The 18,978-nt window shown below is 44.9% G+C and overlaps 1 protein-coding gene across 1 annotated transcript; it reads right to left on the bottom strand.

Annotated features, from left to right (window-relative positions):
* Nucleotides 1-4,488: 4,488 nt before the first annotated feature.
* On the bottom strand, nucleotides 4,489-8,815 carry LOC141022916 (uncharacterized). Its single transcript, XM_073499198.1, has 4 exons — nucleotides 7,927-8,815; nucleotides 5,645-6,645; nucleotides 4,736-5,461; nucleotides 4,489-4,515 (listed from the first exon to the last, which is right to left on the bottom strand). Exons 1-4 carry the CDS (start codon nucleotides 8,813-8,815, stop codon nucleotides 4,489-4,491), a joined length of 2,643 nt encoding a protein of 880 aa, XP_073355299.1.
* Nucleotides 8,816-18,978: the final 10,163 nt, after the last annotated feature.

Below are 18,978 nucleotides of genomic sequence, written 5' to 3'. Positions count from 1 at the left end.
GACTAAAACAAGCAAACTATGCATTGAAAACAGAATCTGTCAAAAACAGAACAGTCTGTAATGATCTGGACAACCACCATACTTTTGTAACTTTAAAAATTCTGAACAATTAGGAAAATCTAGGAAATTTGTATATCAATCTTTTGTAAAAAGTTCAGATCAAAATCTTGTTCCAGCAAATTTCAAAATTCCTGGACTGAGAGCAAAAGTTTCTGTTTTTGCATAGAATCAAGTTAACTATCACCATAGACCATCCCAAAGGTCTTACTTGGCACTTTATTGAAACAAAAGCTATAAAACATGATTATACAGTAGCATAATCATGTGAACACACACAAACAGTAGGGGTAAATGTTGGATTGTCTCCCAACAAGCGCTTTTCTTTAATGCCTTTTTTGCTAGGCATGATGATTTCAATGATGCTCACATAAAAGATAAGAATTGAAGCACAAAGAGAGCATCATGAAACATATGTGGCAAGCACATCTAAGTATAACCCACTTCCTATGCATAGGGATTTTATGAGCAAACAACTTATGGGAACAAGAATCAACTAGCATAGGAAGGCAAAACAAGCATGACTTCAAAACTTTCAACACAGAGAGAGGAAAATTGATATTATTTCAATATGTAAAAGCATATGTTCCTCTCTCATTTCAGTAGCATCATGAATCACCAATATAACTATCACATAAAGCATTCTTTTCATGATCCATAAGCATAGAAATTTTACTACTCTCCACATAAGCAAAATTCTTCTCATTCGGAATAGTGGGAGCAAACTCAACAAAATAACTATCATGGGATTGAAAATTAAAATCAAGATGACAAGTTTCATGGTTATAATTATTCTTTATAGCATACATGTCATAACAATAATCATCATAGATAGGAGGCATGCTTTCATCATAATAAATTTGCTCATCAAAACTTGGGGGACAAAAAATATCATCTTCATCAAACATAGAATCCCCAAGCTTGTGGCTTTGCATATCATTAGCATCATGGATATTCAAATAATTCATACTAACAACACTGTAACCATGCTCATCATTCAAGGTTTAGTGCCAAACATTATATTGAATTCTTCTTCAAACGCTTTGGCACAATTTTCCTTTCCATTATTTTCACGAAAGACATTAAAAAGATGAATCATATGAGGTAACCTCAATTCCATTTTTTTTCTAGTTTTCTTTTACAAACGAAACTAGTGATAAAACAAGAAACTAAAAGATTCTATTGCAAGATCTAAAGATATACCTTCAAGCACTAACCTCCCCGGCAACGGCGCCAGAAAAGAGCTTGGTGTCTACTACGCAACCTTCTTCTTGTAGACTCATGTTGGGCCTCCAAGCGCAGAGTTTTGTAGGACAGTAGCAAATTTCCCTCAAGTGGATGACCTAAGGTTTATCAATCCGTGGGAGGCGTAGGATGAAGATGGTCTCTCTCAAGCAACCCTGCAACCAAATAACAAAGAGTCTCTTATGTCCCCAACACACCCAATACAATGGTAAATTGTATAGGTGCACTAGTTCGGCGAAGAGATGGTGACACAAGTGCAATATGGATGGTAGATATAGGTTTTTTTAATCTAAAAATATAGAAACAGCAAGGTAGCAAGTGGTAAAAGTGAGCGAAAACGGTATTGCAATGCTTGGAAACAAGGCCTAGGGTTCATACTTTCACTAGTGCAAGTTCTCTCAACAATGATAACATAATTGGATCATAAAACAATCTCTCACCGTGCAACAAAGAGTCACTCCAAAGTCACTAATAGCAGAAAATAAACGAAGAGATTAATGTAGGGTACGAAACCACCTCAAAGTTATTCTTTCTGATCGATCTATTGGGCTATTCCTATAAGTGTCACAAACAGCCCTAGAGTTCGTACTAAAATAACACCTTAAGACACACATCAACCAAAACCCTAATGTCACCTAGATACTCCAATGTCACCACAAGTATCCGCGGGTTTGATTATACGATATGCATCACACAATCTCATATTCATCTATTCAAACCAACACAAAGAACTTCAAAGAGTGCCCCAAAGTTTCTACCAGAGAGTCAAGACGAAAACGTGTGCCAACCCCTATGTATAAGTTTTCACAAGGTCACGGAACCAGCAAGTTGATCACCAAAACATACATCAAGTAGATCACGTGAATATCCCATTGTCACCACAGATAAGTACATGCAAGACATACATCAAGTGTTCTCAAATCCTTAAAGACTCAATCTGATAAGATAACTTCAAAGGGAAAACTCAATCCATTACAAGAAGGTAGAGGGGGAGAAACACCACATGATTCAACTATAATAGCAAAGCTCGCAGTACATCAAGATCGTGCCATGTCAAGAACACGAGAGAGAGAGAGATCAAACACGTAGCTACTGGTACATACCCTCAACCCCGAGGGTGAACTACTCCCTCCTCGTCATGGAGAGCATCGGGATGATGAAGATGGCTAGCGATGATGGTTTCCCCCCTCCGGCAGGGTGCCGGAACAGGGTCCAATTGGTTTTTCATGGCTATAGAGGCTTGCGGCGGCGGAACTCCCGATCTAGGTTCTGTTCTGGAGGTTTTGGGATTTATAGGAAGTATTGGTGTCAGGAACAAGTCAGGGGGGCCATGAGGAGACGACAAGGATGGCGGCCGCGCCCTAGGGGTGGGGCACCCTCCACCCTTATGGTGACCTCGGGACTCTTCTCCGATATCTTTTTGGTCGAGTATTTTTTATATTTCCAAAAATATTCTTCGTAAATTTTCTAGTCAATTGGACTCCGTTTGATATTCCTTTTTTGCGAAACTCAAAAACAAGGAAAAACAGAAACTAGCACTGGGCTCTAGGTTAATAGGTTAGTCACAAAAATCATATAAAATAACATATAAATGCATATAAAACATCCAAGATAGATAATATAATAGCATGGAACAATAAAAAATTATAGATACGTTGGAGACGTATCACTTGGCAATGGAGTGAATCAGACTAATTGGCCTAAAATCTCTAATGCCTGACGCCCCATCTTTCTTTGGAAGTAGAGCAACTATAGAAGTGTTAAGAGCTGCAAAATTTCCATCGACCAAGTAGTAGAATTGGTGGAAAGTCACATACATTGACTGGGATGTTTTCTCTAGGGTGAATGAAGATGATATAATTGATACTTTTATGACCATGCAAAAGCATAGGCCAGAAACATAGTACTCTTGAACTTCTCAGGGTATGTACTATGTAATTTCTTCTATGCAAAACCGAGACTTAATTGAGTATTTTAGTATGATTTTAAGACCATATTGATCTATTTTTATTTGGTATTGGTAATTACTTAGAACGTTCACATGTCATGTTTGTTGTCAAAAAAATTGAGGACCACCCTGGTTTCTATGATGTGCTACTCTGCATCAGGGAATGATGCATCAGGCTAGTGACTAATCGATCGCACTCTCAGGTCTCGCTCTAGCATGGGAGGTTTCTCCAAGTTCCTAGTCTTAAGCGATGCTCCGCTTGTACCGAGATTGAGGGTGAGGTGAGTAGCATAGGGGAAGACTGGCGAGGCGGTGCTGGAGCACATCGGGAGGATGACAAGGTGACTCGGGGTTGGGGCCGAGGCCGGCAGGTGATACGGCTGGTCTAGACAACAACATAATGCTACTAGAGAATGCTAAGCGACGTTCACTGATTTGCCACCAAGATGGCCACCTCACTGTGGACCATAACAATCATGCCCCGCCTCCAGTCCTCAAGCACTTTGGTAAAGTCCTTCCTAGGTGGGGTAGATGTACTTGTGGCTACGCCCACTGTCCACAATGTTGCGGTGGTTACAATGCAATTTCAAGAGGTTACTCTGCAGATGATGACTGACTAGCTCCACGAATGGGGGATGGAGGGCAGGGATTGTAAATTCCAATATATCTCAGCATCGTAATTTGGGGTCTTTTTTTCTTCTAAGGAGAGTTTGTAGATGATATCGACTTGCACCAGCTTTATCCTGCCACTGAACCAACTTATAATTTCTATTAAGGAGGCAATACATGTTGGCAATACCTTTGGCTCCTTCGTCGATTCGTGTGTTCTATTGGATGATGCATCGTCTTTTATGCACAATTCTCCCTCTCTGATGGCCTTTGTTGAACGTATCGGAAAGCCAATTGATGTTGATGAAGTTTCTCTGTCTCGTGTTGGACCTGTGCATATGCAGATTTCGTGCTTTGATCCATCTCGTGTCCGGGGTTTCATGAAGATTTTCCCAGGCAGTTCGGCCTATCGTATCTCTGTTCAGGTGGAGGGGTAGCCTGCGGTCAAAAACCCTATCCCCCATGTTAGACATATTAGGGTTTGGAACAATGCTCGATACCCTTGGTGGGTACGGCTGTCATATATTTATAAGAGGGAACCGTACAAATACAAGTTGTGTTACAATATGTATATCTAATATATACTTAGTCTAACACCCTCCCTCAATCTTAACTATGTCCTGAAACACTCAGAAGGTTAAGATTGCGTCGACATCCTTCAAAAGAAGGCAAGGGCAAAGGTTTAGTGAAGATATCAGCAAGCTGATCCTTAGAAGAAACAAACTTGATCTGAAGAAGCTTCTTAGCAACGCGTTCCCTGAAAAAATGATAGTCAACTTCGATGTGCTTCGTTCGGGCATGAAATACCGGATTGGATGAAAGATATGTGGCACCGATGTTGTCACACCAAAGGACAGGCGACTGAGTAGGAGAGACCTTCAACTCTCGAAGTAATGACTGCACCCATATGATCTCAGCTGTGGCATTAGCAACTGCTTTGTACTCAGCTTTAGTACTACTCCGGGACACTGTAGCTTGCTTGCGAGCTTGCCAGACGATCAAGTTAGGTCCAAAGAACACAGCATGTCCCCCCGTGGATCGCCGATCATCAGGACAACCAGCCCAATCGGCATCAGAAAATGCTGAGATCAGTCCAGAAGACGCAGGCCGAAGATAGAGACCATACGAACCGGTGTGACGAACATAGCGCAAGATACGCTTAACAGCAGACCAGTGAGGTCCACGGGGTGCATGAAGGTACTGGCACACACGGTTGACCGCAAAAGATATGTCTGGTCGAGTAACGAGCAAGTACTGCAGCCCACCAACAATACTGCGATACTCCGTAGCATCCTCAGGAGAGAGCAAGTCGCCATCAAGAGCTGTCAGCTTGTCTGTGGCAGACATAGGAGTCATGGCAATCTTGCACTGCAACATACCAGCACGACGTAGAAGATCCTGAGAGTACTTCCTCTGAGAAAGGGTCAGACCACCATCAGAATGAAGCACCTCCAAACCCAGGAAATAATGGAGTCTCCCAAGATCCTTAACAGCAAACTCAGCACCAAGAGAGGACACAAGCCGGTCTGTAGCAACAGCAGATGAACTGACAAGAATGATATCATCAACGTAGACCAGAATGTACATAGTCACCTCAGGTCGCTGAAGAATAAACAGAGATGTATCCACTGTAGAAGGCACAAAACCATGCGCACGAAGAGCAGCTCCAAGACGTGCATGCCACGCACGAGGGGCCTGCTTCAACCCATAGAGAGCCTTGACAAGACGACACAAATGATGTGGCTAATCCGGATCAACAAACCCTGGCGGCTGACGCATATAGACCTCTTCTTCCAGAACTCCATGGAGAAAAGCATTCTGAACGTCAAGTTGTCGAAGCGACCATCCTCGAGTAACAGCCAAGGAAAGAAGAACACGAATAGTAGTTGGTTTAATAACAGGACTGAACGTGTCTTCATAATCAATGCCATACCGTTGTTTGAATCCCTTTGCAACCAGGCGTGCCTTATACCTCTCAATGGAGCCATCAGCATGTTTCTTCACCTTGAATACCCATTTAGAGTCAATGATATTGACACCAGATGGAGGTGAAACCAGACGCCAAGTGTTGTTCTTCTGAAGAGCATGGATCTCCTGCTCCATAGCAGCACGCCAGTGTGGAATGCGAAGCGCTGCCTGAAAGTGTCGTGGTTCAGTCGTAGGATCTGCCTCAGCACGCACCACGCATGCTGCAAGCCCTGCAACAGTCCCGTCAGTACGCTTCTTCGGTTGGAAGATGCCACTCTTGCTGCGAGTATGAGGGCGCAGGACGACAGGCGGAGGTGGCGATGGAGCTGTCACCACAGGAGAGTTACTGTCCAAGAGCGGCGAAGAGGACGTGCCTGCAGGCGAGTCAACAAGTGCGGCTGGCGGCACAGTCAAGGGCAGCACCTGGCCTGGAGGTGTCGACGAAGAATGGCCAGGAGTGGGTGGCGACGAGGAACCAGGCAACACGAGTGCACCGGGCGACAGGAGCGCACCAGCGAGCCCACGTGCATGGGACATGCATGTGTCCTCGATCGGCGAGGCCACCGGCCCAGGGGATCGAGCCGCGGGGTCAGCTGACCCAGGTGACTGCGGGGCCGCAAGCCCAGGCGACGAGGCCACCGGGGCAGCCAGCCCAGGCGACGCGGGCATGCCAGCGGATCCACGTGCATGGGGCATGCACGTGTGATCAACGTCGGCGGAAGCCGTTGTATCAGCGGGTGCAGCCGGCGTAGCAATAACTGGAGTAGGCGGCGCACCGTCATCATCAAGCAGCTCCAGTCGGGCACCTCGTCCAGCACCTGCACCGTGGTTAGGCAACAACAGAGGAGAGTATGCGGCATCTACAAACTGATCAGGCAACACTGGAAACGAGTGCAACTCGGTGACGGGAGTGTCAGTGGGCGACGTGAGCGTGGAAAAAGGGAACACAGTCTCATCAAACACAACATCACGGGAAATGTAAACCCGATTTGATAGAACATGGAGACACTTGTAACCTTTGTGGAGAGGACTGTATCCGAGGAACACGCATTTTTTCGACCGATACTCAAGTTTATGCTTATTGTACGGGCGAAGATGTGGCCAACACGCACAACCGAACACTTTGAGGAAGGAGTAATCTGGAGTTTCATGAAGCAACACTTCTAGAGGGGACTTCATGTGAAGGAGTCGTGTGGGAATCCTGTTTATCAGAAAACAAGAAGTAACAAAGGCATCGCTCCAGAACCGAAACGGGACAGAGGCATGTGCAAGAAGTGTTAGCCCAGTTTCAACTATATGACGGTGCTTACGCTCAGCTGCACCGTTCTGCTGATGTGTATGAGGACAAGACACATGATGTGAGATACCAAGCTTCTGAAAGAAGGTGTTAAGATTACGGTATTCACCTCCCCAATCAGACTGAACATGGATAATTTTGTGCTTGAGTAACCGTTCAACATGTGCTTGGAATTGCATGAGAACATGAAACACATCAGATTTGCGCTTAAGAAGATAAAGCCAAGTAAAGCGACTGAAAGCATCTATGAAACTGACATAATAGTTGTGCCCACTAACAGAGGTTTGGGCATAGCCCCACACATCGGAAAACACAAGTTCAAGAGGAGCCTTGACAACCCGACTTGATACAGAGAAGGGCAACTGATGACTCTTGCCTGGTTGACAAGCATCACAAACTAGGAACTCCTTATTACTAGACTCAACGGGAAGACGATGACGATGAAGCACATGGCGCACAATGGGAGTGGCAGGGTGGCCAAGGCGAGAATGCCACTGCAACGATGACACCCGCACGCCACTGAACACTTGAGACACTCGTGGCACATCAAGCACTCGTGGCACATCAAGCGCATATAAGCCGTCGCGAGCTCGACCACTAAGAAGAACGTCCCTCGTGTCCCGGTCCTTAACAAAAAAATGAAAAGGGTGAAACTCAACAAACACATTGTTGTCAAGACTTAATTTAGGAACCGAGAGTAAACTACGTGTGACTGAAGGAACGCGAAGGACATCAAGGAGACGCAAGGTTTTAGTGGTGCGGGAAAGAAGAGATGCCTGACCAATATGTGAGATGGGCATACCTGATCCATTGGCAGTGCGAACCTGATCATGACCAGTGTAGGGCTGCCGAGTGGCCAACTTGTCAAGCTGGCTCGTCAAATGGTCTGTGGCGCCTGTGTCCATGTACCAGGCAGGATCCACAGAGTATGAAGGAGTGAATCCGGGCTCCTGTGTGGCAAGAGCAGCTTGCTTCTCGTTACCCTTCCCATTGTTCCCGATGCCAAGGAAATCACGTTTAAACCGACGATGACACCGAGACGCCAAGTGCCCCTCAATACCACAAAGCTGATACTCGACACCACCACCACACGCCTCGCAGTGAAGTCGCTTGCGACCAGCCGTTGGAGGAGCAGGAGCGGGCGGACGGGGCTGGTTGCCCGAGGGCGTCGACGGTTTCTGCTTGGCACCACGGGCACCTCCGCGAAGAGAAACGTTCGCAGAAGGGCCCTCCGTGTAGACTCCGACAGAGCGACGAGCAGCGAGCCGCTGTTCCGTGTTAAGGAGGCGGGCGTAGAGGTCACGGGGTGGCATCGGCGTGTCACGCCCGTTGACGTTTTCAACAAGAGAGTCATAATCCTCGTCCAGTCCATTAAGAATGAATGAAGTAAACTCCTCATCACGGAGCGACTTCCCAATGGAGGACAGTGTATCGGCCAAGCTTTTGACTTTGTTGAAGAAAGTAGTGACAGAGAGATCATTCTTCTTGACCTCACCCAGCTGGTTGCGAATAGCAGACGAACGTGCGAGCGACTGGGAGGAGAAGCTGGAGTCAAGCGTGGTCCATGCATCCCTCGACGTGGCGGCAAAGACGACCATGCTAGCCACAGATGGAGTGAGCGAAGACTGAATAGCACCCAGGATGGCTTGATCTTGAGCAGTCCACCGACGATGAGCAGGGTTGGGGACCATGACAGAGCCACCATGGGACGAGGGTACCGGAACCATAGCCGGAGGGCACGGCAGGGAGCCATCAACATATCCTTCAAGGTAGTGGCTACGCATCAACGGCAACACTTGAGCGCGCCACAGGAGATAGTTATCAGCAGAAAGCTTCACCGTCACTAGATGGCGAAGTGAAAAGGCCCTGGTTCGGCCATCGGCGCGGAGAGCGGCAGATCAGGCGGCGGACCAGGCGGCAGGACAGCACTATATGGGATTAGTGCATCGGCCGATGGTTGTTGATGATGGCCATAAGCCGCCGAGGAGTGCGCACCATACGGGAGCGCAGGAGGAGCGGCGTACATCTGGGCAGCGGCGTAGGACGTCGGGGCGGGAGCAGCATACGGCGCATACGACGCAGCCGATGGCGCGAGGTAGGGCGCCGGGTACGGGCCGCCGTACGGCGCCTGGATGGGAGCGCCATAGGGCCCCGAGGCCAGCAGCGCATCGTGGTACGGGGCCGGGGCTGGAGGACCACCGTAGGCCGGCTGCCCATTGGCGCCGTAGGAGGCCGGTGGTGGAGGCGCGCCCCGCGACTGGATCGGGGTGGCCGCGATCGGAAGCGCAGCAGGCGACTGAGGCGGCGGCAGCATGGCGGGCGATCGCTGTGGCGCGGGAGGTTGTGATCCCGACGCAGTAGATCGGGCCCAGGCAAGTGGAGGCGACGCCAGGAACGGCGACTCCATCGCCAGAGTGGAGAGAGGCAGCGCGACGGCGGGGACCGGCGCGACGGCAGCAGAGGAGGCGGAAGCGTGACGCGGATCGAACGCGTCGTGTGATATCATGTTAGACATATTAGGGTTTGGAACAATGCTCGATACCCTTGGTGGGTACGGCTGTCGTATATTTATAAGAGGGAACCGTACAAATACAAGTTGTGTTACAATACATATATCTAATATATACTTAGTCTAACACCCCACCTCCACCCCTCCGCCATCTCGAGATGACAACAACAATAACGACACCATAAACGGAGACAATTCCGGTCCTCCTTGCACCCAGCAGGAGTGGGACGCTCTTGGGGCAAACCTGCAGCAACTTTACCCCAATTGAGCGCTTAGTGGTGGGGCCGGGGTGCTGCCAAGTATCCTACTGAGCTGCTGGCCAATCCAAGGGTGGAGCACAATTCGATGAAGGAGGCTCACCCTAGCCCATTTTTTGCGGTGTGCTTCAACCTCTTGACCCATTCAATGTCTTCTTCTCTCTGGTATCGAAGACTGTCCTGAGCAACCTGCAAATGATGCAGAGATTTCTGGTCCTGTCTCGAAGAGCAAGTCAACAGTCAGAAAGATCTCCTCTCGCAACCATAGATTTCTGGTCCTGAGCAAGTCTTATGTCAGAAAGTTCTCAAAGAGCAAGTCTGTTGTCAAAAATGCTATAACTTCCTAACTTTCTGTAGTAATACAAAAAAATTGGTTGGCGGGTAAGACATAGATTATCTAAAAATAGTTCCCCATGAACTCAAAAAAGATTCCCCAAAAATGAATCCATGTGTATACACAATATCAACATTTAATTTTTGTTACTACTTAGTGTTAATGAACTACGATATAACTTCCTAACATTATATCTATATATATACCTACTAATAAAGTAAGGTGCATTTCTTCGAAAATTTGATTTTTTTTCATCCGTTCACCATCGATTTTTTCCTATCCTAAGTGGTACTAAAATTTTGTGCGTCCGTTTGCCTTTTTTTAGACAATGCCGTGAAGTTTTATTGAACCGTCAGAATGTTTACATGGACGGAAGAAAGTTTACCAGGGTGGCCTAACCAAACATGGCAGACAAGCCCCAGTTGTAAAGCGTGCTTCGCTAGATTATGAGCCTCAAAGTTCGAGCTCCTAAATTCATGAATGAAATTACAGCTAATAAAAGTGCTAGAGTACTCTATGATTTCATGTATGATTGCACCATAACTTGCTCCACTCTTCTACTTGATATCCTCGATCACCACTTCGCATCTGAAGCCACGTGGATGGAGTTTAAATTTAGGTTCTCTACTAGTGCCATCAATTCTCTACCAGCAAGTGCTTCTAATGTAGTAGGTCGGGTATACCCCTAACAACAATTGCCGACGCACATAGGAACATGCCATTTTTGTCTGCATATAGCAGCGACTGAGCCAACTTGATGTACCCAACACTACCGTATCAACATTTACGTTTGCCCATTCTCCCGATAGCGGAAACCGATGTGTTGGTCTTTCTGCTTTTGCATGCACCCTCGCTTCAACCGGTTTCTTCAAAATCTGGAGATCGTCCAACTGCGACTGAATGAACATATGGGTTGACAGGGGACTCTGGAAAATATCATTGTAAACAGCCTTTCTCCTTGCACTCCATATAGCCCAAAGGGTGATCACCATGTGTACAAATAAATCATGTGGCAGTACTTCCTTCAACGTGAATACCCAGTCCCTTGCATTGTAGTTGTCGTGCCGAATCATCTGATCAACAAGGCCTTCATCTGAAAGAGCCCATGTGCTTTGGGCCATGTAACAATTGATAAGAGCATGCCTCCACGAGTCCCTGGCACCACACAGCATGCACGCAGGTGATGTTGCCATATTTCTGTGCTGGAGGAGGTCCATCGTTGGGATAGACCTCCAGGCTAGAAGCCACAGAAACAATTTCACCTTCGACGGTACCTCAATTTTCCATAATGCAGTACATGCATCGCCCTCCTGGTCAGCTCCGGACGGCCCATCATTCTCCTCGATCCAATTGTCTCTTGTGATCTTGGTTTGCATGATCATTCTATATGCAGACTTGACAGAAAAAGTCCCCCGCTTCTCTCCACTCCATGCCCAAAAATCACTAACATTCCTTGTGCACACAGTGGTATTGACAAAATGGCTCCAGTGTCAGTGGGTAAAAGTACCGATCACACCAACTATTCATCCCATGTTATTGTTACTGAGTTGATTAGTATCGATACACACATCGGCCGATTGGTAATCAGCGAAGAGATAAGCCTCATCATGTCCGACCTAGGTAGCCGGTTATGACTTTGTGCGTCCTTATGCTAGAAAGGAAACCTTTTTCTTCGTAATTTTGTATGGGGGGCTGCGCGCGCTGTGGCCCAACAAAGAATGCCCACTTATTTATCTGCGCACACAGCTGGGAAACTCTATGTGCCGCCCTGACACGGCAAATAATCGGAGCATCGCAAAGGGCGTGCGAGACTGGGCTGGGCCATTTTTGTTTTTTACTGTATTTTGTTTCTACTTTTTCTCTTTCTTTTCCTTTCTTTCTCTTTCCTGCTTGTTTTTCTCTTTTCTAGTTTCAGGTTTATTTTTAATTTTCCGTTTTTTCACGATTTCAAAATTTCCCAAAAATGTTCAGAATTTAATTTTTGTTCAAATTTTTCAAAAAAATTTAGAATTCTAAAATTGTGTTCAGGATTTGAAAAATGTTCAGGAATTTAAATTCTATTTCACATTTTAAAATTTATTTAAAACACAAAAAAGTTTGTATTTTCCAAAAAAATCGAGATTTTCGCAAATATATGCATTTATAAAATGTTCAAAATTCCAATATATTCATATCTTACAAATTCAAAATAATATTCGTGTTTAAAATGCACATTTTCTAAAATTGCTCCGAATGTTCAAACCATGTTTCTGCTTTAAGAAATTGTTCACAAATTCAAAAACCAAAATCATGTTTTTATTAAAAGGATCATGTTTTCAAGAAATGTTTGTAAATTTCAAAAAAGATCCCGTTTCAACTTTTTCATGTTTTAGAAAAATATGGAATTTTTAAAAAATTGCTCATAATTTCAAAAACAAAGTCATGTTTTCAAGAATATTTGGCAATTCATATTTTTCTGAAAGTTCAGAAAAAATGAAAAAATTGTTTCAAATATGACGCTATAGTATTTTCTTAAATATTCGCGCTGGCCATTTGTTAGCATTACGCGTTGGTTCCAGTGGCTAGCAGCACGTGGTAGGTCCTTTGAGGTCGTGAGTTCGATTATTCAACGCGTCATTGTTTTGGATTTTTACTCGAGCCTTAGGAACACAGATCGTTTCGGTGCCTTCCAGTGGGCTGGCCCAGATGCGAACTGTTGTGGGTCGCACGCGCTATTTGATGGAACTAGGGTCATATAGTTGCTCCCACGCAGCTGGCCCAAGAAAAAGTATAAATATATGTATAGAGTCTCGGATTTTTTCATTTGTCCCAGGGTGGGCCGGATTGGCCCTACCACACATTTCTTCTTCCGTAGGATCCTATTGTGCCGATGGACAAAACCAACTCAACTAGTTTACCATTATTAGGAATAATCCCACCTAGAGCTTTATACTAAATCACACCCATTTTTATATGTCCCTAGGTTGTATGGAAATAGGGTGATTGACTGAAAGTAAGGAAGTTGTCTCGAGAATCATGAGCAAAAAACAAGGGACTCCATAAATTATTGCCGGTGGTAGTATGCATGTGCCAATAAAAGAGAATACGTTGGTTGTCTATAATTGAAAGAAATTGTGGGCACATGCCAATAAAAAGTGAATATGATGGTTTTGCTCTAATTAAAACAATTGTGTGCATGCGAGCACTAAAATAATCAGAGGGAATAAACCCTAATAAATAAGGGACATTCATGTCTAGTTATGCATTGATTATGCTAATGAAACCGGATTTATGCACTGCAATTAGTAGTCCGTCCGGTTACCCCGTCGTAGGAGAGAGTGGTCGAAGCAACCATGCCCCGAAGGTCGCCGCGCAACAACCAAATGAGGAGGCAGCCACAACCCCGAAGCAGAGGCGGACCCCGAGGAAAAATAGGCATGGTTGGGTGGTCTCCGCCATGGTGACTAATCCCACCACTATCAAGACCTCGTGCGCCAAACATGACCCGTGAGAAGACCGCAGCTCCTTGTTCTGTCGCCCATCGCTGCGGAGACCATTTTTGGTGGACCTCTCCTGTTGCTTCTCATAAAAAAATATCTCTCCCGTTTGCTAGTAACAGTACAAAGACGTTTGTTGGCAAGTAAGATAAAGAATCCTTAAAAGAAGTTCTTCATGAACTCAAAAAAGATTCGAAAAAATGGAACCATGCGCATACACAATATCAACATTTAATTTTCTTACTACTTTGTCAATGAACTCGTCTCGTTGCAATTGGACAAATGAAAGACTAATCAATGGCAAACCTACAAGATGCTATACGGATCTTAAAGCCAGATCAGACAGAAGTTGGAGGGATGGTATAGCTCCCGGGTAGCAAAGACATACAATAATCATATATACATGTTTCGCTAGTTAATTGACGATCCAATTTATATTTCCATCCAAAGGGAGCAAATACAGTACTAGGTCAGTATAGTTAGATTCATCATGACATATATTTTACTTATCTTGTATTGTAGATGTTGATACAATTTTCTGCAAAACTGATCAATCATAGAAAAGTTTCACTAAGAAAAACGCCTTATATTTTGTATAAGGGAGGGATTGTCTCAGGATTGCTTGGTTGGTCTCTGTTTCCACTATTAACTCTTTGACGGAGGGAGCGTGCATTATTTCTAAAAAAATACTTTATGGTGCGCGCATCATTTAAATACTGTGTAACCATTATTTTTGTTTAACTCCATAATGCCGCATCGCAGCTTTTATACCCAACTATAATCATTACAGTCAACTACACCAATACAGATACAGCCAAATAAAGACTGGTGCATTTAAAGTACAAAGTCTAATCAGCCGGCAGTTAGTAACTCAATGGAACAGAAAAAAAAAAGAGATGCAAATACCACTTATACTTGCGAGGGTAGAATTACACATGAAAATGGTGCGAGGAAAAAGAAATTACAATGCCAAGAACATGCACCTAACTTAAAAGATCACATATTCCTGGGCTAAATTTCAAGACTATTGCACCGGCTGCAAGGCTTCACAACTTCTAACTCCACACTATAGGGAACTTTCCCCAAAATGAATCTTTCCACGGCCAAGAGCGCTTTGCGGGCTTCCATCCTCATATGCTTGCTCATCGGGAGGCATCTACCATTTTCACTATCAGAGCACAAAATTTCAGGGTTCGAAGAGGTGTTCAGTGTAAGGTACTCTAGCGACTTCGCATTCTCAAGCATATGGCATGTTAGCTCAACCATGCTCTTTGCAGAACAAAAGCCAATGATAACCACATCCTTTATGTTCCGATGCACGTGTCCTGGCATCTGCCTTAGATCATGTGAAGATTCTCCTAAAACCGATTCTTGCCTCACGCGACCCGCATCTACCTGCATTGCATAGATGTTAATGTCAATCATAATAGTTAAAAGACGAAACATATACTCAAACTAATGCATGGCTCCACCAGGTATATAAAAGTAAATGTATAGTGCTATTCTAAGGTTGAGTGTAGAATATTTATTAAAAATAGATGTTAGTAAACCATTACATAGTTTTACTAGGGGTATACATACAGTTTACTACAATTTGTAGACTTACGGATAATATGAAAGTCTCCAAGGAAGGACACGCATCGAGAAAAGAAACCAGAGACAAATAATCATAGTCTGGGTTAAAAGCCCCAATACACAGGCATTGGAGGTGGAGGAATTTGCCAGGCACCACCAGTGTATCCCTCTGCATAATAAAATGCTTCAAATTAATTATAATAACGAAATGCAAGTTGCTACTGATTGTTGTGTAATCCTAGTGTCTAAAAATGCAAACTATAAGAATATACCGCACAATATGAAGATATTTCGAGATCTTCAAGATGTGGCACCATGCGCAGAAGATCGGCCCAAGGATAATGAACAACGTCTTGGCGACCTAATAAAGCATCAATGCATAGGTTCTGCAATGAATCACCAAGTGATAGCGGTATTAGGGTACCACCATAATGAAAAATATATAGATTAGGGGCTTTGCTCTTTATCATTTCCAGATTTCCACAATCCATGACAAACAGGTGGTTAAGCCGCTGCAACAGGCTAGGTATCTCCAAGAAAGATAATTCATTGCAGGACCTCAGTACCGGTTTCTCCAAAGCAATTGAACTGGAAAAAAGGCACCTTAACTCATCTTCTGTAATATGCACACGAAAAAATTCGAGACTAGTCAGGCTTCTTAAGCGGCCAAGTCCTGTCGTGGGGCGGAGGGCACAACTGTTGAGATGAAGCTGTTGGATCGACTTCCCACTCCCATCTAAAAGTGAGCATGGAAAGTTGTACATATTTGTATGGGATTTTTTTCGACAAAAAGCCGCCTCAGATATCTTTCGACAAATAGTTGCATGAGATTTTTTTGGACAAAGAGCTACATAAGTTGATAAAAGCTTCAGGTCAAGTTCTTCAATCCCTGGTTTGGCAGCAATATGAAGCCCACGATCGAGATCGCAAGAGTTGTTGAAAAAGGGGAAACCACATATTTCAAGCTTGAATGCCTTAACGCCAATGCCTGAGTGGTTTTTGAGAATGTGGTCGGTTTTCCTTGCAAGATCCATCGCTATTTCACATCGACATGACAATCCATCCACCCCGACATTCAAACCCAGTGTTTCCCTAGTTAAGCTGAGATTGGGAAAATGTCTCCAGTAACTTTTAAATGTATGAGACACGCAGGCAACACGTGCAGCATCTCGCAGAGGAAGCAGAGAATATATATGATGCCATATATCCTGCATGAACATGCATTGGAGAAAAAATCATCTTAAGAATTGTATATAGGCGAATAGTTGCTTCAGTTTTGAATAGGAAAAAAAAGGACCAGATGAAGTAACACTAAAAAAAATCTGATCTGAACATTGAAATGTGCACAAGACCATGTAAAAGTATTCAACAACTTTAGCAGCTACAGCAAATTAAAAGTACATGACAGGAACACAGTTTGCGCAGCTAGAATTGATCCACCAATTTGCGCAGCTAGAACAGACACAGTGATATTTTACTTGCAATACAAGTATGTTGCAAATTATCAGCATTTAATGACGAACCTCTGGAAGGGGTGGTCCTGAATATCTCGATTTTTTAACACTCCCAGAATTGTCATCATGTAGGCTGCAGGGTGAGCCCTTTCTTTTGGCTACGGATGAAGTCACCAATCCATCTGCAATACACGATGCATTTTTAGAATAAAAGAGATGCCGATGAAAGAGAACAAGAAGTATACTGCTCTTTTTATCTTGGGAAAACAGCACAATAGAGTACTCCCGCGCAAAAACAAAAGAAAAACATATACAGATCGACCGCAAACATGCTCTCTTGGTAAGAGATTGAACAGATTACAAGGTCATCGCAAAAAAGAAGAAAAAAACAACTTGGTTGTGCCATCTCATGCACACACAACACATGACCGAGACGAATAGGCGGAGCTAGGTAGCTGAGAGGCGGGCGGCTTACTGCGGCCTTGAGTTGGCCGGCGACGCCAATCCGGCTGCATAGACACGAGCCGATTGATTGCCAGCAACCCCATGGGTGTAACGACCAAACAGGCGGACCGATTCTTTCTCTTCTCTCTCTCTCTCTCTCTCTCTCTCTCTCTCTTCCGATCGGCTGCTCTATTTATTTTCAGGCGGCAGGGCGAGCTTGCTCTGAATTCGGATTCAAGAAGGCAAGGCGGAAGGGGGATCGATCGCGTCGGCACCGGCCGCGGAGGGGCAGCCTAACGAAACACGACACGGGAGGAAGCCGGACTCTGACAGGACTCCTCTACCGTGCGCCGTAGCGAAAATATTCTACGCGATGCCCCTGTTCACAACTTCTACATAGGAGACGGCCGGGAAAATATGCAGTGCTAGGGTGCCTCCCGTGATACCTCATGGTGCGATTGGATCTGCGTGTAGGGATAGGATCAACTCTCCCGTAAAAACAATTTGGTTTTTAATGACAAAAAACGTGTCAGCACTCAGCAGCCCTGACATGATGGGCCCACCACCCAGTACACGTGACAAAAAAAGGGGCAAAAACGACAAATATGACCTACGGTCAAAATCAATTCACAAACTGAAGTGTTGATGAAATTTTTTCGTTCCGCTGACCCTTTCGTGTAACGTTTGACAGACAGGCACCACACTACACTGTGCAGCGTCTGAATGACAGGCGCTACACATCTGGGCAGCGTCACACCCCAAACTGGCTGAAAATTGCTACATCAGCGTGCAACTCCTAAGAGCTAGGCAGTGTAGCGCTTAGACGCTAGGCGTTGCACTAGTGGCCGCTTCATCTTGTAGTTGCAAATAGTGAAGCCACTAGTGCAATGCCTACACACTAGGCGCTAACTCTCAGGCGTTGCACACTGACTTAGCAACTTTCGGACAGCCCAGAATGCGACGCTGCCAGACGTGCAACGCCTGTCAGTTAGGCGTTGCACAGTGTAGTGTGGCGCCCGACTGTCGGGCTCTACACGAAAGGGTCAGCGAAGCAAAAAAATTCGCCAACAGTTCAGTTTGTGAATTGATTTCGACCACAAGTTAGAACAGTGATTTTTGCCAAAAATGTGTTTGCCAGTACCTACATGCACCTCGGGATTGACATCGGTCAGCCGTGAAGCGAATTCTTCATTATGTTCACCTCACAACCTCTTATGGATTACATCTTCGGCCTGCTCCCTCTGCTGTTCTTTCACCCTACAATCCCGATGATCCGCGATCCAAAGGGGGGGAGGGGGTATGCGGTCTCTTTCGGCCCTAACCTGATCGCCTGGAGTGCTCTCAAGCAAGTAGCAAATGCAACTGCAAAACTTATTTGGGTAGTCTTTGCTTCGTGAGTTACGAGTACCTCAACGACAACCACCAGTTCTTTGATGTGATAACATTGGTGCTACACACCTTTCGTCCAATCCAGTATTTCCGATCAAGTTTATCTCCTCTAAAGATCAGCTTGCGGACATCTTCACCAAGCCGTTGCCATTACCCTTGTTTAAAAATTGTTGGCGCAATCTCAACTTGCGGAAGACGGTTGAAATTGAGGGAGGGTATTAGACTTGTATGTAGCTTCATATATGACTTGTAGTTGTACATGTAATCTCTTTATAAATATATAAACACCAACGCCGCTAAATTTTGTTTAATAAAATAAATGTGTTCATCATGTGATGAGATTCCTACTTTGAACAAAAAAATATTTTCCTTTTTGTTTGACCATGATACCGCATCACAGCTTTTGTACCCAACTA

Source organism: Aegilops tauschii, chromosome 5 (genome assembly GCF_002575655.3).
Source record: "Aegilops tauschii subsp. strangulata cultivar AL8/78 chromosome 5, Aet v6.0, whole genome shotgun sequence".
In the NCBI taxonomy this organism is placed as follows: Eukaryota; Viridiplantae; Streptophyta; class Magnoliopsida; order Poales; family Poaceae; genus Aegilops; species Aegilops tauschii.
This window is presented reverse-complemented; position numbering and strand designations above follow the sequence as displayed.

Bases quoted from the DNA above. Each gene is read 5' to 3' on its own strand.
- LOC141022916 (XM_073499198.1), bottom strand. From the start codon at position 8,815: ATGGTCCCCAACCCTGCTCATCGTCGGTGGACTGCTCAAGATCAAGCC. The intron at 5,462-5,644 runs GTCTATATGCGT...TTTATTCTTCAG, and splicing joins ATGGAGTTCTGGAAGAAGAG to CGACCTGAGGTGACTATGTA. The intron at 4,516-4,735 runs GTCTCTCCTACT...CTTCTTTTGAAG, and splicing joins CATTACTTCGAGAGTTGAAG to GATGTCGACGCAATCTTAAC.